Raw genomic sequence first — 23,105 nt, 5'->3', positions numbered from 1 at the left:
AAAAAGACAATCTCTACAGACCTAATTAGTATTAGCCGTATATAAGCAGCCCAGTCCTGTGAGGACGGAGATGGAGACTGGTGCGTTTAGATATCACCCTTGGATGTGTTTCAGTTCGGCCATAAAACCACTTTTCACCAAGTTCATTAAAATTATCACAGCATACAGGGCTCTCATTATTTCTATAATTCCTGTAACTTGTCATGGGAGCTGTGCGTTCTCATTTCCCTTCTTCTTTTTTTTCAAGCCACGCTGAGAGGAGCACATTCTCCGACACCTCGACTTCACATCGCGCCGTGTCCCCAAAGTTGCGCTTCAACTTGAAAGACCCAGGGAGAAGGGGAGAGGGGGAAAAAGAAGGTGGTTTGAAGCTTTATACGAAAAAGGAAAACAAGAGGATGAAGGCAATAAGACGGGTTGAGTGGTAACAGGGAGGAATACTGTAAGGCTGAACCGTCTTCATTACGTATCGCCCCAGCTGAGCCTCACTAATCTGCCCATCACCTGCCATTCTCTTAATGACTTGCTATTTCTGGCTCCACAGAAACGAAGAGACGCGCTCCTCAGTAACTATAGTGGAAGTTCTCCGAGGACGTTTCTTTCTCTGCCTCGTTCCGATCATGTAACATGTGCCGGCTCTGCTCCTGTAAGTCGCGCAGAGAAGGGGAACAATCCAACCGTGCTTGAAGAACACGTGTAGCAGCACATTTCTCTCCCACGTTCCTCGCATGCGTATTTAAATTAGGCGCAGAAGTCATGTCTAATGCAGCTCATTTGTTTTAAGCGATACTGAGAAATATCAACTTTGGGGCTATTTTCTAATTAGAGTGGAATCATCGCATTTTTAAGTGAACAACTGAAGCGACGCCGCTAATAAAATCCGACACGCCTGCTTGTGGCGAAAAAGCTAATTAGATTCACGCGAACTTGGCTGCTGCAGACGACAAGAATCTGGGTCATTTTTTTTGCAAAACATGTCAAGTTCCCCTCACAACACACGTGAGGGTCACATGACTGGGCTGGAAACTGGGGATGGTGTGTGCCTCGTCTGCTCCCAGCACCACCAGCACCACCCACGGCACTGCAGCATCATCAGGAAATATGCATATTGAACGCTGGTGTAAATCAGCCCAGGGTGAATGCGCGGACAGGTGACCTTGTGTGGGATGCAGCGAGTGCACTGCCCAGTAGGAATGCATTCTTGCACACGTAATGCATGAGTGGCTACGCGGCAGACACGCCACACTCAGCCGCATGCACGCACTCGGTTTCTAATCATACTTCTTTTCCTGCGTAATCACACTTTTTTTTTTGCCACGGGAAGACACTCACTCGTAAAATTGACATTTTCCTTCCATTAAAAACACTCCATTGGGTATCTTATTTTCTAAATGACCCTCCCTCCCCGGCGGAGTCCCGGCTCGCGGCAATCAGGTTCGGCAAGGCTTGGACAAACAACCACACGTCAATTATTGCAATCAGTGAGACATGGTGTTGTTCACAGTGGGGAGAGAGAGTGCTCTTCGCCTTGAGTATATATTATGTTCTTGTTTTTTGTATATATATATATATATATATACGTGGAGAAATGTGATCACCTCTCCAATGGAAAATTATTTATTTTTCCGGCAAAACGAATCGGTAATGAAGATAGAGAGAGAACTGTTTCCTGTGTCCATGCTGCGCGGCCCAGCGGTTGTGTGTGCGCGCGTGTGTGTGTGTCAGCAGAGTGTTTGAAAATGATAATGAATACAGATTTTGGCAGAAGAGTGACTGAAATATGATTGATGAACCAGTAAAAAATGGATAATACCTCTCTGCTAAATGGCGTCTGTGATGCTTTTTTCTGTTTAATAAAAGAGCCGTGATACAATTATGGAGATAAATGATGTACAGCAGGAGCCCCTCCGATACTGCGCGATCTCATTAGATCGTAACCCCAGGCAAACTTGTTCAGCTCTGTGGGTTTGCTGTGTGTCTCAGTGTATACATGGATGCTTGCGAGGCGCCACAGCTGCATGTGTGCACGTTTCCCACGAGAGACTGAAAGACGGACGAGGGCCGATCTGAAAAGGATCTTACACTTTTGCACCATCCGTGATTGAGTTGTCTGCCATTTGTTCTTTGCTTATGTTTGAACTTTTGTTTTGTGCTCTTTTTTCACACCGCCCCGGTGTATGTTTTTTCAATGCACCACGGGGCAGCGACACAAATCATTTGTTTTTTAGCAGATGTATTTCTGGATAGGTGGGTTTCTCAGGTAAATAACAAGGCTGAGGTTGAGCTCAGGGCGCCGGCAGCGCAGCGGTGATGTGACTTTTGTTTTGAGTAACGTACACATGCAGCTAAGACCTCTTAGGCAGTTCAGAGGCTCGGGGAGCCAGAAAGGATGAAAGGCTTGAAAAATTCAACCAGCCTCTACGCACATACTCCATCAGTCCACACATTTGGTGGCAAGCAATTTGATAAAGCATAAACAGAAAAGACACACAAACACACACTTTTGCGGTTCAAAACATATCTAACGATACTTTGGTTATTACCCATTTTAATTACCCCTGAATTTTATTTAACAATAACATCAGGGCTCCTCGGGGAACAAATTGACACGTAACCTTAATAGCGCTCTATAATGTGTTTTCAGTATTCAAACCGTTGTCGCTCGCACCGCATGTGTAACCTGTAGGAGTCCAATAGCAATCAAACAATTGTTTGTGTTCCTCGCAGATGAAAAGGCGACTATGTTTGTGATGAGAAAGTTTTGCATTAGCGCCTGCACAGATGTCTGATGTCATCAAACACGGACTGGTTTTCGTCCTGCTGGCTGCCCTGATGTTCACGTTTCCTAGTCTTCTGATAGTGACGCTCTTAATCACATAAAAACTTGCAACAAGTGCACACAGCACTGCGTTTGGAGATACTACAGTTACCCATCGATTCCTGTTTTCATTTAAATTGTTTCATGTTTCAAGAATTGAATCTGTGCAGTTCATTTTAAGGCACCAGGATTTGACCTATGTAAAAACTGGATCAAAAGCCAGTGTAGTGAAAGGTACACAGTTTGGGAATACAGGGTTTGTCATAGTATTTGTGAACCACATTCTACCCAAGAAGCCAATGTTTTCTTCTATAGAGGAACGTCTCAGTCTTGGTTACTATTTAATTTTGGTCCGAGGGTAAACTGCTATCCACAGGAAACAGTTCTGTGATACCAGGCGAAGAGCCAGGGAAAGGTTGGCGGCGAACCATTGGGGACATTTTGTTGAAAGGGGAGGGGGCATTCACCAGCTTGTCCCTGACATCTGCACAATGTGCAGCCATCTCCAAATTAGAGCCTCTTTTCTCTTCAAAAGTCAAATTGGGGTATAATAAAGCTACTTTGCTTTATTTGTTAATGGACAGTCCCTGGGTAACAAGGGTTCCCTCAACAGGGTCTTTCTGACCGCATGTTGACGTTTAATGATGTTGAAGACAATAGAAGGAGAATCTTGGACAGGACAACAGAGTTTAGAAGCTGTGAAAAGTCATTAGTGTCCACATGTATTTCCAATTAGAGTAAGCTATCACCTGTTTTTTATTAATTACATTAATGTTGATTAATCTTATGTGTTTAAGATGTTTAAATCTGGCTTTCCAGTGGTTTGAGTATTTAACCTCTAGCGACCTAAGCAGTGTTGCCAGATGTATGATAGTTGTCACATTGGTACCGTCTCCAACATCCGCATCACATGAAACCTACTATACATCACTTTATAATCTTATGCATTCATTTAATGACTTGCAGAATACATTCGACTCCACTTTGAATTACAAGAATTCTCATTGGTAACTCAACACAGCTTCCAGTCCCTACTTTCGGTTGTGCATATACAATAGTTTTCCTTAAATACGAGTTTTGAGCTTCTGGTAAGATGCTTCAACATTTCCCATCTGGCAAAGCTGGACCTAGGTAACGACACATCTTCTTGGGTTTGTTATTGTAGTTTTTATTCTGGGGGTGTTTGTTAATCTCAGTTCCAAAATTGAACTCGATTCAAAATATAACCTAATTCAAAATGTGACACTACTTCTGGAATCTTAACCCTGATACTATAGTTGCCTCAGTGTGTTTAAAATGATGGTTCTAAAGCCATTTTTTAAGCAAAATGCATTATTATAAAATAGCTATAATTGTTTTTAACGTGTTAAGAAATTATTATGTTGCTTTTATCGCTTTTATTCATCCAATTTCTCACATTGACTTGAACATGTAATTACGCTGCATGCATTTTCTGTTTTTAAGTCTGTGGAGCACTTTGGAAATGTGTTTTTGGAAAGGTGCAGTCCAAATAGAGTTATTATAATAATAACGATTATTATAATAATAATTATGAATTATGTATCTCGGCAGAGTGTAATTTGGGGGCATACACTGCTCATTTTTACAGCTCCAGTGCTGACTGAAATCACAACAATAAACTAATTGAAATGTGTTAATGTTCTTAGAATTTTTGAAATATATAAAAACATTCCATTGAAAGTATTGAGGTGTTGTAAAGTGCAAAATGCCGTCAGTAAAGTGGACGAATGAGAAAAATGTGAGTAAACGGGTGAAACCACGAATCCCAGAGGTTAAAGCTCCATTTTGCCACGCAGCACATTTCTGTGGAACAAAGTGGACCTGCTTACTTGCAGACAGGAAATATCTAAAACAGTTCCTGCCGTATTGACATGTGTTTTCAATCCTGATTGTAAGTTTGCACTCCATAGCAGGTCACACAGCCGCACTGAATCAATATTGGAGGAGCAGAGCCCTTGTTCTCTGTGTTTATAGATCTCTTCCTTCTGCAGGACTCTGCTTCCTCTGCACATTCTGATCACTGTCTGTCTGCCGGCAACGTGACTGGAGAACTGCAGTTCATTCTGCCGTTATCTGCACCCCAGAGACGGATATGAGTCATAGATGATTTGTTTTTTAGATATGGAGTATGTGACAATCCTTCACATTGTTTAAGAGTATAAGAACGTATTATTTGTATACGTGGAATTAAATAAAATCACCAACCGTGATTGTCTATTTCAAGGTCTGCCAACTTTGATTTCTGTATTTATATATGTGATGTGAGATTCTTATGATGTGGCTGTCTGACAACGTAATGATCAGTTGGTGCATCAATACAGAGCCTATCATTTAAAGGGTGAAATATTTATGTAAAGTGCTACACAGATACGTTTGCTTTGAAATCCTGTCCTATACAACCTCTGAGAAACTTTTTGCACAGGGAGATCGCACATTTCTAAAAGGACGTGCAGCTCTCAGTGGTTTGCTTTGTCTTATTTAGTTTGAGGGACTCGATGAGACACAAACATGCATCATGACGTCACAATATAATCTGCAAAAAGGAAACAAAATTTTGACTTTGGACGTCTCTAAGATACAAGACCTTGAGATTGGATTAAAATTGAATTTTAAAGGACATATATCTTTGAATTTTATCATCTAATTAGCATAGACAAATTACACAAACAGACAACCTGGAGGTTTTAGACGGCCCCTGGGCCCTGGATTGTTTTGCTCAATAATTAAGCTTAAAACTGGATCATTACACATTAAAAAAAACACACAATGTGTATGTGTCTCTCACGCTGTGACACCGCAAACAGTGTTTCAAGTGACTAAGACAGAGAATTTTACAAACCCCTTCCAAAGGGCAGATTTTCAAAAAACTCTGGTTTCTATGGGAGACATGACGTCACAGGATACATCGTGCAGGCCCACTGTTGCTGTGTGCAGAGAGCAACATAAAGCAACGGCAGCTTTATATTGTTTAAACTGCATTTAACAGGATTTGTAATATACAAAACAGCACCCTAGGTTTGCAGTAATACTTACTTTTTGTTGCAATTATACAAATTCATGTTTGTTTCACTTTAAGGATAAAACCTAATGATCTTCTAATTTATACAACATCAAGACACATCAACTCTGAGTTCCAAACAACTCATTGGCAAGTCTCAAAGGATTCAAACATTTGAAAGGTCAAAGACAAGTTATCTTCACCTTAACCAACTTGCTAACTCACTCGACCCAACTGTGAGCCTTTTCCAAACTCAGCCAAAGCCTCACCTTCTTGACAGATGCTCCAGGTCCATCAGTCCTGATCAGCAGATGTGCAGCCCACTCAGCTTGGCAGAAACTTTGTGTGTGTGTGTGTGTGTGTGTGTGTGTCTGTGAGTGTGTGTTCCATATCGATACCCTCTCCTCTCAACGCCTCCAGCCTTCCTTCCCTGAGAAACTGACTCAGCAGCCACTGTCAGGTTTGCTTAATTTCGTCATGGTTGACTTCCTGCTATCCCGGAGTCTCATCTGCCAGAGCCCCTTAATCCACTTGTCAGTCACGGCAACAAAAAGCTTGGATGGCCGCCCCTTGAAAGGAGACGGGGCGGTGGAGCACCGGTGGGTGTGCGGGACGGCCGGGCAGGAGGCGTTAGTGCAGGTGCACGGGCCCAGGTGCACGGCAGCAGCTGTGGTTACTCTGTGCGGTTTTAACACTCGGCTGCAAGAAGCCAATAAATCTAACAAAACCATTCAAACGCACCAACCAACCTTAAAAAAGACGTTGCCAAACAGTTTCTCTGATACCAAACACGTAAAGTTTTATGATGTAATGAAATATACAAGGGGGGAGTGGTTTAGATCAAAACAGTATGTGTCTATAAATATATTTGATGTTAAACAGACAAATTGTCAACAAAAAGTATCAAATAAAAAAGATAAACACAATATAATGGATTGGGCAGTGTCGACACACTGGTGGATACATGCAAATTATTTTACTGTAAATAAATCTATGGAAAATATTGAATTAATCAGGCAGCTTGAAGAGTTACTTAACAAATTAGATTAGAACAAAAAAAGTACTACAGCTTTGTTGAAGACTTTTTAAAAATACCTATTTGGCAGCTTTATTTGTCATTGACCCATCGGACTATTGCGATTAAAATGGGTTCTCTCCATGCTACTTTTGGCAGAGCCACTGGCGAACAGGAGCACGAGGCGTCCAGTTGTCTCGCCCCAGTAGGCTGAGCTGAAGACGTGGAGAGAAGACAGGCAGGAACGGGCAGCCCGGAGGATGTGTGGTGATGCAGAGAGGAGACATACATTTAAATTAGTTGTTTTCACACCTCCCTGTTGTCTGTTTGTGTCCGGTTGGCCTCCAGGAGACACCCTAACCAATCTGCACTGCAAAAAAAAACTGGCAGCTTGGTGAGAACACCTACCGAAGATGGCCGCAGTACTTTGTGTTGTTATTTAACTGCACTATGTTTAAATTGCCCAGAGATGTATAACTTCTGTTGCTTTCTGATGGCTGCATGAATTAGATAATGACACTCTCAGGTTAAGTTGCATAAAGCAAAGGGGGCAATGTGAAAGAAAATATGCATTATCACATAATTACACAATTACCATGTAAATATGTGTTAAAAGATAATTAAATAATACAATTGTGTGCATTCGCTGATGAAGTGGGTACTTTGTCATGAATCCTGTCGATTTCTGTGAGTGATCTAACTCTGTGCCAGACAAGTACCAAGTCTTACAGTGAAGGGATTTGAACAATTTTCCCATCCTCCTATCCGTCCGGTTGTGTAACAGCTTTTGGCCGCTCACCAACTTTTTTGTTGGGTCAGACGTCTGCCGACAGCTCACTCTCCCGGTGTCCGCCAGGCAGCTGCCTGAGCTACTGTTGCGAGGCCGATTCCTCACTGGTCTCTTTCTCCTCTCATAATTATTTTCCTTACATTTCTCCGACTCTTTTGGAGCTCATCATCTGTGACGGGCATAAGTCTTGGCCGTGTGACAGATTTTCTCTCCGCTTGCACTTCCCCTCCCCAACACCTCTAGCACTCATACACGCCTAGCTAGCGCTCACTACGCCCCCCCCCCCCCCCCCCCCCCCGCCTGATCGTCGACACTTTGTCTTATTGAACAAATTTAGCATCTGGTCCTGCATTCACGCTCTGCTACTGTACTGACTCTTCGGTTGTTTAGTTCAGCTGGAAGTCGCTTTGGCAAATCACAGAGTGTAAATGTAAAGACTTCGGAGGAGGCTGAGAAGTCATCCTCACTTTGAATTAAATTACTTCCACTGTGTTGCACAAGCATTCAGGAACTCCTGCAGGTGAAGCTAGACATGCTCTGTTCAGTTTAGGTCTATGTAACAGAAGTACTTGGTTACAGCAGATTTTTAAGGCTGTTTAAATGTGAAAAATTTACTGTGAAATGAGTCCAAGCACTCACATGCCTAGCAACATAATAAGGCTACAATTGCGGCCATAAAGCAACACTCTTTAAGAGACTTCAGTTTCAGTGGAGGGAACAGTTAATCGTCTAGTCCTGAAATAAAAAAACAGCCCTCACTTTATTAAAACTAATTTTTATAGAGAAATATTGTCTTCTATTGGGGCCAATGTTGGAAACTTCCTCTCCAGAGCCATAAAGAAGTAATGGGCTTCATATTTATTCAATTTAGGTGCTGTGCAAAAAAGGCAGCGTCTTACAATGGTCGGGACGCTGGGTGCCACCATTAGGTGCTATACAAGCACCACTGTCTAAGAGGGAGGCTTAGACCAGTGTGCAAACATGTCCAATACTTTCACTCAAGACTAAAACCATGTGTTAAATAATAAAACATGATATTCAAAATATAGATTTTCTTATATTCAAATTTCATTGGCAGCTTTGTTAGATTTAGGTTACAAACCTTCTTGGTTAGTTTGAGGTCACAACATGTCTTAGTATTAGGCAACACAACCATTTGGTCAGGTTTACACTCTTTCACCACATAGGGTTAAGGTAGCTAGCTGGAACCTCACTCGTGTGACTCATTGAATTGGTCAGAAACGGCCTACAACTATTGTCTATCCAACTCCACTGCAAATAAATAAACGTGTTGTCTACAAACACCTGAATAATTGTATATCAATACACTAATTAATGTACAAATTCCAATTGTGATTTAGTTTTACTCACAGATATAATTAATCTGTACGATTTCAGTCGTGGTTGATTTGCCAACACCCATAATGGTGGTAGCAGTAAATAATGCGGTGCTACAGGTCGGATCATTCTGGGAGCAGCAAAACAAACTATTGCCATTTTAATGAAGAAGTCGGGCAGCAGTTGGCCTCTCGCCATCCTTCTGCGAGCAGCCGTGATCTGATTTTATGCTTCACACAGCATCAGTCTGCAAACAGCAGGGCACCGTGAGACAAGTTGGTTGTCTTGCTGAGAAGTTGGAGGTGTGCAGCCGGACGCCCGCAGTCCTTCATCTAACAGCTCACTGCGGCTGCTTCTTCTCGTTTCATTACTCCCTGCCATATTTCAAACTGATCCTCCGTCAGAAACTGCAGGCAACGGCCCTCGTTTGTGTGTTTCATGAAAGGCAGTAGGTGTGAGCTCACTGATAAACCTGGTGCTTTTCCTGTGACTAGTTCCTAATGAACGTCAACTCGTGCCTTGCTAGTTAAATGCTTTAATTTGAAGCTGCAACAGTAGGAAATATTTATTTTTTTAATTATTTTTGTGAATGTTACAAAAATACAGATATGTAAATAGTTAAATACTGTCATCAATAAGCCATGTGCTCACTCGCCGTTATCGCCTCACTCAGCGATTGATACAGATATTTATTCAAATAAAAAATCGTTGCCAATTAATTTACAAGCGGTGATGGACTGTTGCAGGATGAAAGTCTATACGATCCATTTCTTTCCTCCGGCTCAGCCTATTTTCGCATCTGCAATCGGCAAAGAATTGTGTGTTTGCAGACCCATGGAACAGCACAGAAGTCTTAATAATTACGATCACCAGGGCTTGAAATTAACACCCACCACCTCATTCAGTGTTGGTAAAAATGGGACTGTAGGTAGCAGGTGGCACAAATTCTACCTGCGGCTTTTGTTGGCGGCATTTTTCAGAGTTTATCTCAGAAATAAAAAATAATATAACGTTGGTACATCAATGGTTTCCTTTGTCTGTGTTTTCTCCCACCTAATCTGCTTCAAAGAGAACAAACAGCACATTGTCAATTTCCTGTACAGCATTCAGTCTCATTTCCCATTTCAATCTCTTTTGTGCCTTTTTGAAGGTATGGTACAGTGGAGGTGCAAAAGCAGCTTTTTTTCAACTCTTTCATCCACGGATAGTTTGCTTGTAGTGATGCGTCCAAATGTTGAAAAGGAAAGAAAAGGCATCCTTCCCATTATGTATATTATGTTTCTGTCAGGAGGCAGCTGTAAATATCATTCTTGTGAATATGTTTGTTATCTTATGTGTACTTGCAATTTCTGCTTATAACTGAAATAGTGGGATGGAATAATACTGGATCAAACTCAAATTACACTGATGCATTGCAGAGTCAGTAATCAACACTGAGTTGTTCAGGGCTAACCTATACTATGATCATAATAGGGTGGACTAGTCCGGGCTCCTGAACTGCAAAACACGTTAATCAAGTTGACGTACTCACACAGCAACACATCCCAGAAGCAGCGCAGCATGCTCACATTTATATTTTTGTGTGATTCATGCTTTAACGTGCAAACTAGGTGCATATGAGCAAGGTCATAGCAGACAAGAGGTGCTGTCCTGGGGCCCGAGCAGCATTATTTATTTTTCATACAGGTACACAAATGGAATGATAATGCTAATGTGTGCAGCCGTGCTACATGTTAATTCTTAGTTTTTTTTGTAATGCAGCCAACTGAGTGTTCGATACTTTCCACTGAGTGATACATGCCAATTTGATAAGGCCACTCGGAGAATGCAAACTTCCACCGAGACCCAACATCCCCTCATGAAACCAGATTTAAAATGAATTATTATTTGGATCTACACCAAATTTCACTCACTTATAAAGATTGGTCCCATAAACATGGCAGATTTTTTCTGATCAACAACCATCAATTATTCTCTGAGAAAAAATTACTCGCAATTTAAAAGTAAATCGTGGTTCCCGCCCCCTGATCCTGAACAGACACACGCAGACGAGCACATAACATTAAGAATAAATCCAGTTTGCAAAATACAGACCAACATTTCTCTGAAGGAAGTGAAACGTCGAGCCCTGTTGTTAAACAGTAAGTGGACTGTATTTCGTAGCACTTTCCAAGTCTTAACGACCACTCACGGGGCTTTTACACTGCAAGTCACATTCACACGCACACACATAATCGCACACACATTAACACATCACTTTCTATGTATGTCGAGCTTTTCTACCACATCATTCTCACTCTGCTGGAGCAGCCGTCAGGGCCAATTTATGGGTTGAGTGTCTGGCCCAAGGACATGTGGACCGGTGGCGCGGGGGATCAAACCACTGACCCTCTGGATGGTGGACAACCTGCTCTAACGACAGAGCCACAGCCTCCCATGGTTGCTCAATTCACTATCAATACCAATATTATTATTATGAATGGTCATGATTGTGTTTATTTTGTCATAATCATACAATAACATAATATATAGTAATATAAGTGATAGTTAATAACAATATAATAAGAGCAAACATACTGTAATAAATATATAATGTAATAAATTATATATTATTATCATATAAATAATAAAGGTAATAGTAAAAAGAGGTTTTTTGAGCTGTTAGTAAAGCTGAAATTGTGTTTTAGGAGGAAAAACAGCCAATTGAATCAAACAAAAAACTACTTTCAACTGGAGCATTAAAAACGAGCTTGTCTCCCTCCTCCCACACGAGCCGAGGATGAATACTTACATTCATTACATGGCTGTGGGCGTACTGAGGGGAAAACAACATACTGGTTTGGATGAGGTGAGCGCAGCGGACAGATGCAAGGCTATCACTGGTTACATATCGGGCCGTGATTCACCTCGCAAGATGAGGCGATAATACTCGGCAAAGCGGTGGCATCTGCGGTGCGATCACGTCCATGCGAGCGTGCAGAGCAAAGCAATGTGGTTCCTTGGAGAAAAACAGCAACTAAAAGTATGACCTTATAATGTCGGTGAATATTCAGGAGTTCCCCCCCCCCATCGCTACTTTCCTCCAGGAAATTTATTATTCCTTCATTCATTTTACCGACAATGACCCTGTTGTATAAACACTGCCGCGAGGAAGGGATTTTCCAAAACTCCGGCCTATTTGTGTTTTAACGTTATTTATATTCTACAAATGTTTTTTCCCCGGCCCCCCTCTCTCCTGAGGGGGCGACTATGTGAATGACCACAATTGGCTTGCAGTCAGTTGCAGGCAGACGGTTCGCACTGTTTACAAATCACATTGGCTTTTTTTGGTTCCATCTCTCTCTTTTTTTTTATATGTCGGATAGCACAACAGCAGGAGGAGACTGTCTTCAGTAGAGAAAACACGATGGGTCATTTGCTCAAATGCCTGAATCAATCTCTGTGTTCCAGTTTCTTGTTTTATGCACTTCCTACTGGGTTTTTTCTCTCTTTTAACTGGATCTCATATGACACTGACCTATAACAAATATGCATACAGGAAGTTATTGTATAATCAGTTATGTACGTTATATAAATCAGTATGTTTAACAATATATCCACAGCTGTATGGGTTTATATGCATCACACCTACTCTTCCATACGAGTTCTTTGTAAAAATGTCCTTTTTTTTTTCAAAACTAACTCATGTTTATGGAAATTCAGTGATATACTCTATCTCTGCATTTCAGTTGTTTTAATTGCATATATTTGTAGTGTACCCAGTCAGTAACAGGAGAGAGTGAAAGTCGATGTTGACTTGATGTCAAAACACATTGTTCGTGTGGGCGGGCTGTGTTTCTGTTTTCCTGACACGAAACCTCTTTCTATAAACTGTTCTGTCTCATTACTGTAGGTCGGAGTAATCACAATAATCCTCACCTATGGGTTGGGTGTTTATGCAGAAAACCATTTTAGACGTGAACTGCAGAGAAGGTCACAACGTAGAGATTCCACTGTGGAGATCACGCGTATTTCTGTACAGCACATCGACACTAGCGTCGGCCCTTATCATGAAAATCTCTCTACACCTTTGTTTGTGTCTTCCACGTGTACGGCACCTCTTTTTCTTCCTGAGATGTTTGTGTTCTTTGCATTTTTTTTCCCGGTTTTGTGTCTGTAGCACTTTAGAAACATCAACACACTAAAGGTGGATCCTCTGGAGGATATCCTGCTGGGTTCTTAGACTGTATGGGTTCATTCAGACATTCAGGCTGGCAGGAAGAACTCAGCCCCTCTGAAGAGTACGACCTTGACAACTGAGATCACCAGAAGAGAAAGGATGATCGTTCCCTCCTCTTGTAGCTCGAGTTACTTTACCACAAAGGAGGCGGATCAGGTATCACATCTGTTTCATTGAAAAAGTAAACAAAAATACATGTAGGTTGAGTATGCACCAACCTTGATGGCATTGGTGGAAATCTGGATCTCGTGCAGCTTCCTCATCGTGCCATCGCGGTCAATGAAGTATGACGAGGCGAGCTGATGGAGGGCCTCCACGTTCTGAGTGGAGTTGACAAGCTTCCTGTCCAGCTTGTTTTTGGCCAGGTACATAGTCAGCGCCTCCTCCCCTGCAGGTAGGACAAGGGAAGAGAAATATGGTCAAAGATTATACTTCCACTTCCTATTTGATGTACTTAAGCTTTAAAGCAAAACGGTGAGTGACTTATCACGGTCTAAAGGGAAGAAATGATGTTTACTTAAGGAGCAATGAGTAAATAATGTGAGTGTCCTGTTGATGTCTTTATTTGTGAGAGTTGTCCGATTCCGGCTTATCAAGGCGGCCAGCAGGGAGCTCATAACATGCTGAGATAAGTCAGAAGTCTAAAAATGAAAGGGAAGAAACCAGATGCCCCAGTTTTCCAGGAACAGTCTTCATATTTGTTGTTTCATCCGCAGCTGGAACCATCCCCAGAAATGTCTCCAGACTTACTCCTATTTGTGTGGTATGAGCTCCACAATGTCTTGAATTTTTGCCTCAATACCAACGGAGTTTTATCGAGTGGAATAAAAAACACACAAATATAAAATAACATTACTGATTGCAGCGATTGAATTTGTGCCAAGGATATTAGAAAATAGGAGGGGGAGGCGGTGCAGGAACGGCTGCAGCTGGTATTTAAACATGTGGAGCCACTTGAGGAGGATTTTACCTTTTACCAGTAATGTGAAATTGTTTTGCACTCTCCTGGATCCCCATAGCTCCACCGACCTTATTATAATTAGGATGATTGAATAAAAATAATTCCTGAGCATTGCTGAATTAAATTACAGACCCTGTCTACTGACCCCGCCTGTAGGCATGTTGAATTATATATCGGTTTTCTTTCTTGTTTTGAAAAGGCCTGAGATGTTGATCAAATCAAATCTGATCTCAATAATTTGGTATTTTACAGACGTCTCGGTCTAATAGACTGAAGAGAAACACACCTGACGAGCCATTGTTCCGGTTGGTGTCGTACTTGAGACGTTCAAACGTAAACAAAGGTCGCCCTGAAATCACGACTCATCTGCTGAGGTGGAGGTAGATAATGGGATGTAAATTTGAAAGCACTGATGTGAAGAAAGAAACTACGCGCACAACAAACAAAAAGAATCAGCATAATCTACAATCTCCTTCCATAAGAAGTCCACATTTAAAATCTGAGCGGTGAAACCAGAAAACCACAAACACGACCCTCATCCTAGGTGTGTATGTGCCGCAGGTTAAGTCTGACTTTCCACAGGAAATACGGAGATCGCGTTTATGCTGAACCGCTGACCTTTCAGTAAGTGTCTGTAAAGGGGCAGGAAGCGAACGCTTAGAGCCGCAGCGGGGCCAAATATTTGCAGAGCACCAGACAACCGCTCCTATTTGCATGTCATATGTTTGTTTGTTGACACACTGCAAACGGCTTGAGCCGCTCCATCTCCCCGTGCGTGATGTATTTCTGCATCTTTCATTCCGACAAGCGGGAGCAGATGCATAAAAAGGCGAACGCCGATTCACGTCCACGAGCCCGCGCAATCTTTCCTTCGGCGATTACCGTCGAAAATGGCAAACCATACGCCTGGAACTCATTCAAGAGCACGTCACATATGCTCAGGTTTCGAGTGCCGCGAATGGTTATTGGGCCCGGAGCGACGCGTTGGAATTGGTCACTTAACTTGTGGTGACCGTGACTACGGGTGGGAAGCAGTCAGGGCCGATGTCTCATGGCTGGTTAGAGACGAAGCACTGGGGGGGGGGCGTTCTCTGACGCTGGCCGGCTCTCTCCCCCTCGGGGGCCAGCGAAGTTACTTACACACACTTGACTTACACTACCGCGCAAGAATAATGGGCCCACATTAAGCCCTTGATTTGTCCTTTTTTTAAATTCATTGCAACTTACTGTGGCATAAAGGAGGTCTTCTGAACATAAATATTTTGTGGCAATTGCTGCAGCTCAGGCAAAAATCATTACCCCCCGTGGCTTTAAGAGAATCATTTGTGCTCACCTATCTGTAAGTAATACGTCCAGGAACATTATTATCGGGCGGCTCACTGGAAACCTGCCAGAATTAATCAGCTCATGCAGAGCTTACGTCTTTAAGTATTTAAATTCACAATCAGTCCATACAAACTAGAACTGCTCTCAGTGGAGCCCCTGCCTCCGTCGGAAACCAGCCGTCCTCTTACATTAAAACAAGCCCTACAGCTAAGGCCCTGATACATTTCTAAGCTACACATGTGTGGTAGTTACATGTTTCTATTTGCTACCATGCGCTACTATAAAGAAAAACATGCATATCCTCTAGATACATATTTTTGTTGGATACGCACGAAATTGCTCAGACTAATCGATTACAACCCCTGAGTATGTCTGAATTTTTTTCCATCAAATGATCATATTCTCTGAGAAATCAATGAAAACATTGAAAAACACCCTATCTTGAAATGTTAAGTGATGTAGAAGATAATTCCTGGAACCGCCTCAATGATCCAGTGTCACACCAAAATGTAATGTGTCCTTTCCTGACGTATGCCCCATCCTCTCACCAACTACTACTCACTAACTAACAAAGAAACAAATGCAGATGGAAACACAACCTCCTTGATGGAATTATAATAGATTGTTGTTCAATATTTACAATACATGTATGTGTACAGCAGACATGAAGTAAAAGAGATAAAGTCCAGCTACTCTGAAAACCAGTTGATAGTCGTCCTGTCCTAGAGTATATACTGTCTATATTTGAAGAAGCAGAGGAAATAAATATAAATGTCATATTTCTACTCTGCTGAAGGTTACTGGTGGTTTATGCAAGAGATGTCAATGTCAAAGTACGATCTGTACTTGTTTATGTTGGCAGCAGAACTGCTACAAGTAAAAAAGTTTCAAGTGTGATTTTCCAAAAGGTATTAGTGTTGACAGACAGTGTAGTCTTCAACTGCAACCCAGGGCCCTGCCAGAGCTGTGCACTCTAGCCTCAGGCTCCAGTGACTGCGAGTCATTTCGGTGAACCTCTTCTTCCTCCACAGCGCTGAATGCATTCGACTACTGCACTGAAAAGGTCTCTGATCCAGCCAGAGGTTGTGTATTCACCGGAGAATAGCAGGGCGGGCGAGTCCGCGGAGCTAAGACGCTTCTACAAGCGGAATCTTTGGCTCATCGGTGGAAACAGCAATCGGCAACAGTAATGTGTTTTTAGATAAAAAAAAAAAAAGATAACACTAAGTTTTTAGACACATTTAATCTCTTACAAAACGTAAAGAAGAAAATAAAATGCAACCCTCTTCAGTTTACTATACCCTATGACTGACAGTTACCTCTTGTGAGACTGCTACACTCTGTATAGCATTCACCATTATCTCGTATTTGTCACTCATAGCTGCAGTGTTCTCATTTGGAGATGTTGTATTTTTGTCCTCTCCGGCCCTGCATGCAGGACAATGAGCTCTACAACAATGTGTTTTTTTGTTGGGAATTTAATAAACAAGGTTTGTGCTCCCACTCTGCCATGATTTTTCTTTCAATGCCTTCTCTCTACTCAAAAGCTCGAGACCTTTCAGCATTCGCAGTGAAACAGCAGCGCTCTCGCTCGCACTGGAAAACCGATTTTTGAAAACCTACGAGGAAGCGAAAGTGACGGATGTGCCGAAACACGTCGCTCACAGCTTTAGCGAAATGCAAAACTGTCCATCAGCCTTTCTTTATTTTTTTCTCTTCTCAAAAGAGCGATAGCTTCCTCTGGCATTTATACACAGCCTTGGTTGTGCAGCCTCCATTCTAAGAGCCTTGGGCGCGTAGGGACGTTGGGATGTGTCAATAAAGTTAAATCTACAGTATCCTTCACAGTGGCTGCAGGCAAATCAGACATCTATCCATCTATGTCAAACCGTTTTTGATGTCTTTTTCAGTTTCCCACTCACTGTGGCGGTTTCTTTTTGTCGGGAAATCTGTCGGGTCGTATCTTGCATATCCTTGAAATTCTGCTTCAGGTTGTTTGAGGTAAAAAAGTAAAAGGTAAGCACTTCAGCAAATGGTGACAGACACTCCTGCTAAGTGACAAAAAAGTTTATTACTTACTATCGTGACATATTTACATTTGCTAATTCCGAGAGCTAGAAGTTGGAAAGTGCATGGTCCAATATCTGACGGCAGATGTCAGTTAGTTTTATGTATTTTCGTCATTGTCACAATTGTCCAAAGACTCAATACATTTCAGTGTTTTTCAGCTCAGTCAGTGGTATTTCATTCAAGTCAGGTGGTGGTGTGGCAGCAGAAACACTAAAGTGCATTTGTAAGCCTCAGACAACCAGCGGGCCGATAAAAGAACTAGAACAGGCTCGATACATGTCATCGGTTAGAACCATTTCCATTGAGTGTGGAGGAGGGAAACTCTTTCCACTCAACTTCACGTCGCCTGGGAGAAGAAGAGTTCAGCCCCCTCCTCAAGTGTCTGATGACTCTTGAGACCACACAGAATTGGTGGCTAAAGAGAGAATGGGCCTGCTCTTCTTACTTTATCACTAGTGCCGGTGTGCCCATTTATTGGTTCATATAACCGGCCTCTTTAATGGGCAACCCCAAGATTGAGATAAGAGCTTGCTGACCCACGACTCGAAACAAAATGGCTTCAAGGTTGAAGATAATATGGTGATAACTCAAAGGTGGAGAAGAGGAGCCAGAGGTTAAAGAGATATGCAACGAGAGTGTGAGATATGTGGCGATGCAACACAAGAAGACGAAGACGGATGCTGTGGTGGAAAATGATACCGTGACTTATTTTCGTAACCAATTTTGACTCCATTGTCCAATTTCAGCCATTTGTTACATCCGTCTAGCTCAGAAACACTTAATTTCATTTTACCTTCATATAATGTTTCCCCCCAAATATTGTATTTCCAATTTCCCAAATTAGTGTGGCAGCATGAATCGCTTTACAAAGTGAAGTGAACGTGATATCGCAACTCTGACCCTTGATACCTGATATTCCTTTGCACGATTACGTAGTATCATTGCAGAGTCTCTGGTGAAAGGACTGAAATATTTTAACGTCTGCCGAGATGTAGTTATATATTTAATTATCTGGTGTAAGTTTATTAAAAAGGTAAATCATGATATGAAAAGTATCATGACTGTTTCTCAAAGGCATTGACTCTGAGATTATTCAACTCCAATTAGGATTTTAGGAAACTTGAAGCGACTACTTGCCAGTGTTTCCTGCATACAATTATGTAACACAGGGTTTGAGGAAATGCATTATCTTCCTAATTATATCTTTAAAATGCAATTGGGAAAGTTATCACTGTTGGCCGCCTTCATGCATCCCTTCCAGCTCCAGATAAGATAAGAGATACGAGGGAGAAGCCATTTATTTTGAGCGGGGGGGGGCTTTGCTTTTTATTTTGGGAAGCACATCCAGAATACTGAAATAACTCATTAGATGAATTCATTCCTCGTTCCGCCGTGAGTTTATGTAACTGCCAATGTAATGTGACTTTAAGAGAATATTCGATTAGAATAGTTGGATTTTGGGGATGTTTATTATTTTGACCAAACAGCATTTTGTATATTTCTGTACCTAATATACAGTATTTGTGAATGTGCCTCTACTCTAATATAGATACACTATACTATAAAGATACTCTAAAAAAGTGAGAGACAGTTCTAAGACATGTCCATATATGTACAAGTATTTATGAGGAAGTATGTAATCCTATTTTTTGTAATTGTCAGGTTGGATTTGTTTTTTACAGAGAAATGCAATGACTGTGTCACATTTGTGTTTTCAAAATATATCAGAAGAACCCAATAGCAGCGAAAACCAAAATGGTGCTTTAATGAAACAATAGGGAAGAAGCTCATGTGGAGACAATGCAGGCAAAATTGGAAAAAACGCGGAATCAAAAAAACAAATGCAAGTAAAAGGTTTAAAGTATAATATAACACTAAACTAGAATTACAAGAGGGAGGAAGATCTGGCAATACATGGAAGTCAGAGGATGGGAAATATGGGGTTTCTAGGAGGGGAAACACAGGGGTTGGACTGATCAGGTGACAAGTGAGTACAAGTCATGTGACAGGAAAGCCGGAAGTGACCAAACAAGTCCTGGAGGACCAAGAACAGGAAGTCCAGTAAGGAAGAGACATACAGTCCCCAGGAGGTGGGTTATGACTGTAATGGACTCTCTGAGTGAAATGATGAAGTTTCCTCTGATCTTCATATTGTTTTCACATTCGGTCTCTCAATCTGTTGTAGTATAGTGTGGATATAAAGTCAATGCGGATTTAAACAACTTCTTTCTGGAGTCGGATTTTGATTTTCCCATGCCAGATGAAGTGCGGTCACGAGCTTAAATAACTTCCCACAATATCCACAACGTCACCGTCAGACTCGCGATGAGATGTTTCTGTGGATCAGTTCTCTGAGACACCACCTGGATGTTCTGAGTCCAAATCTGTTTTGACGCAAAAAATCTGAACCTCCCTCATTTTCGTTGTTTTACCCCATAAGACTTCATCCCACATGCAATAGATGCAATATATGTATTGTTTTAGATACAAGGAAATTATTCATTGAAAGTCTGAGGAGAGTATATTCGGGGCACAGGTTCCATCTGGGACCGATATCCGGCTTCTGCAATCTGGTAGAATGTGAGAATTCACTTTATTTTTTACGATGTCGCAGAAAGTTTTACATTCTCACTTCATCAAATGTTCCCACACATGTTCAGTGGGGATGAGGTGTCAGTGGATATCAGATTGTCCTGTCATAGAAAGCCAGAGGAGCTGGAATAAGATGCAAAATGGAGCGGCCACCAACCGGAGACAGACGACAAATCCACATTACTGCATGTATAGTACACGCAAGTCTGACATATGGTTGGGCACCGAAATCCAGAGCCAATCAGGTGCCAGTTCCTACATGTCCAGTTCCTCCAAGACCAAATCACACCACAGATTCCGGTGCCTCATTTCAATACCTGAGCTATGTACTTCAATATTTGCCATGAGTACAGGCAACACACATTACACTTAACCCTGGTGGCAACACACTGTCTTCAGGGCTCTAGCAGCACATAATGCGACAAAACGTCTAAAGCTAAACAATCGATAGTACGGCTGTATTTCACGTGAAAGGATTCCAGCATCGGGACCTGCAGCAAAAACAATTCTGTGTAAAAGACAGAACACGTAAAACATTTAGAAGCAAAGGGAAGCTCCATGTTTGGCCCTGGAAACATGATGAGATGGAATTTTTTGTTGTGTTAGGCACTTAAACAGTTATTTGGCGTTCAGTTGTTATTGATGGGTTAGATTGTATTTAAGAGCTTTGCCCTCTAGTATACTTTAAACTATCAATATGTTGAATTTCAACTTCCAATTTGCCTTTCTTATTGTCGACCGTCATTTCTTTTTTAAAAAAAATGTATTTCTTCTGGCAGCGTTTAGGCGCCGGTACTATTTGAAAGTATCTATTTACCATGGTACCCAACCCTAGTCTTACAGGATCTACATTTGTAATACACTCTACTTTGTTGTTTGTCCAAAGTTGTTGAAATGTATCATCTTTTCTTTTTTTCCTTTGGCTTTAATTTACAGATGCAGCTCTATCTCAAACACATCCCTGATCAGTACATCTGCTGCTCTTTGACTGAGGCCACGCTAAGGTTACTCAAATCCTGCTTTGGCAGAAAAAGTTATGCGTATGTGAGATTTTCTCCCCCCCCCGCTTTGTCCTGCCCTCTTGTGATGTAGCTGCAGTTTTTCTTTAGAGAGAGTTTTTTTCTTTTTCAGCACCCAGGAGAACAACTTGGCCCAAAACTGTTTCACTGAGCTGTTTTGACATTGTTGCAAACAGCCAGATGAATAATCCAGGACACCATGGCGCTGCCGTTTCACAGTACAATCTTATGGGGTCATTGAATTGTGATGTTTATTTGCTGAAACGAACGGAGAAATACTTATTCATTAAGCTGTTGAAAGGGGTTCTATCTTTCTTTCTGGCATGCATTATCTGGGATGGTTAATTATACAATCAATAAGAAATGGATCTTAAATTATTTATAATAATTATGTTTAATTAATAAAAAAATACACATTAACATTCATACCATTAATTAGCAGTTTGGTACCAAGTACAACTTTCAGATCAAGTTCTATTTGCAGTATAAGAAATGTGTGTTGCACATGAAGCAAACCCCAAAGCATATTTAGGAACCGTTTGTGAAAACAGTTAATCAAGCGTGGGAGAGAGCAAATGAAACCAGTGAACCACTCTTACCTCCCAGGGTGGCGGAGATGAGTATGTGGGTTCCATATTTCTTAATGATGGTGTCGATGAACTGCTGAGTGGTGGGTCTGCGGCCCAGCAAGCGAACGCTCCGCTGGAACTCGGGCATGAGTGGCACGGGGTTCCGGATCAGGTCCCTCCGCTCGATCGCGGTGTTCCTCACCTTCCAACGTGCAAATTCCCTGGAAATCACAGGAACAAGCAAAAGCTCAGACCAAAATTACCTAGAGGATACAAATAGGCTATCGACAAGGATGGTAAAACGCTTTAAATTGTAGTTGTTGTGGCCCAATCTGTAAGATGATTGAGAAGAAAAAAATAATATTTGGGGGTATTTTTAACATTTCACAAAGACGCTTTGATTTCTTAGATCTGAAAATCCACATGAAAGTTACTTTTCTGACAGCGGAAACACACACACGTCTTTAATCTATGAGTCTGGTCGGTTGCGTTTGTTAATGCTTCAATCGTAGCCAGTTTTTTTATAATAATTTGAGTCCTGTGATGTCTTTAAGGTAATCGTCAAAAAATAAATAAAAAACAATAACAAGGAATTCTGTCAACCAAAGATGAAACCCGCTGAACTTCACCTTGTTCTACCCGTGTTGTTTTTGGCTGCAGCTTAAGGTGACAGAAATCTCTGTTTCTCTGAGGGTTACAGAATATTTATTAAAGGAAAAAATAATAACCTTGTCCTGTGGATACAAAAAACACCAGGTTTTCTCGAGTTATGCAAAATGCCAAAGAAAACACCTTCATTGATTCAGGGGATAAAGTGTAAGTTGTGTGGGCATACAGTTTGTTTTATCTGCTGAAATAGAGTTAAAAACAAACGTATTGTTTAGTATTTGTAGTTCATACATGTAAATCTGTTTATTTGCTTGTTCCACTACACATACAAAACCGAGCCAATGTTTTCTCTGATGTGTTTGTTCAGTAAAGCAGGATCGACATTTCAATGCTAATTTAATCAGAAGCTGCGGATTTCACGATCTCCTGTCAAATACAGGCATGTTTGATATTTCCCTATGGATTCCTATGGCAGATTTTCAACACCACATCAAACATGCACTGGCGTCTATTTATCTGTGATGCACACGCTGAGTCTGCGCAATTACACATGCATGCTCTCCACACAAATTAAGTCAATAGACGAGAGGGGATGTGGTTTCCTAATTACTGACGGATGGAATTCACTTTATTAAATGCAGCCATGAGTGTATAAATGATGAGCGGTATTAGGGTTAATGTGTGATAACATGTGCAGCCGACACTGCATCAGATCAAGCACGAGCTAAAGGTTTCAGCCTCTCAACACTTCTACCCTGAA

At 41.5% G+C, this 23,105-nt stretch overlaps 1 protein-coding gene across 1 annotated transcript in view; it reads right to left on the bottom strand.

Annotated features, from left to right (window-relative positions):
- Positions 1-23,105, bottom strand: part of brinp1 (bone morphogenetic protein/retinoic acid inducible neural-specific 1) — an 82,843-nt gene that overhangs the window by 35,857 nt on the left and 23,881 nt on the right. The window contains exons 2-3 of the mRNA XM_053411391.1: positions 21,767-21,957; positions 13,418-13,587 (exon numbers count right to left, since the gene is read on the bottom strand). Of these exons, the coding sequence (XP_053267366.1) occupies positions 13,418-13,587; positions 21,767-21,957 (361 nt within the window). The remainder of the gene's footprint in view (positions 1-13,417; positions 13,588-21,766; positions 21,958-23,105) is intronic.

Source organism: Pleuronectes platessa, chromosome 19, assembly GCF_947347685.1.
Source record: "Pleuronectes platessa chromosome 19, fPlePla1.1, whole genome shotgun sequence".
Taxonomy (NCBI): Eukaryota; Metazoa; Chordata; class Actinopteri; order Pleuronectiformes; family Pleuronectidae; genus Pleuronectes; species Pleuronectes platessa.
Note: the sequence above shows the minus strand (reverse complement) of the source record. Positions and strands in the feature narration are given on the sequence as shown.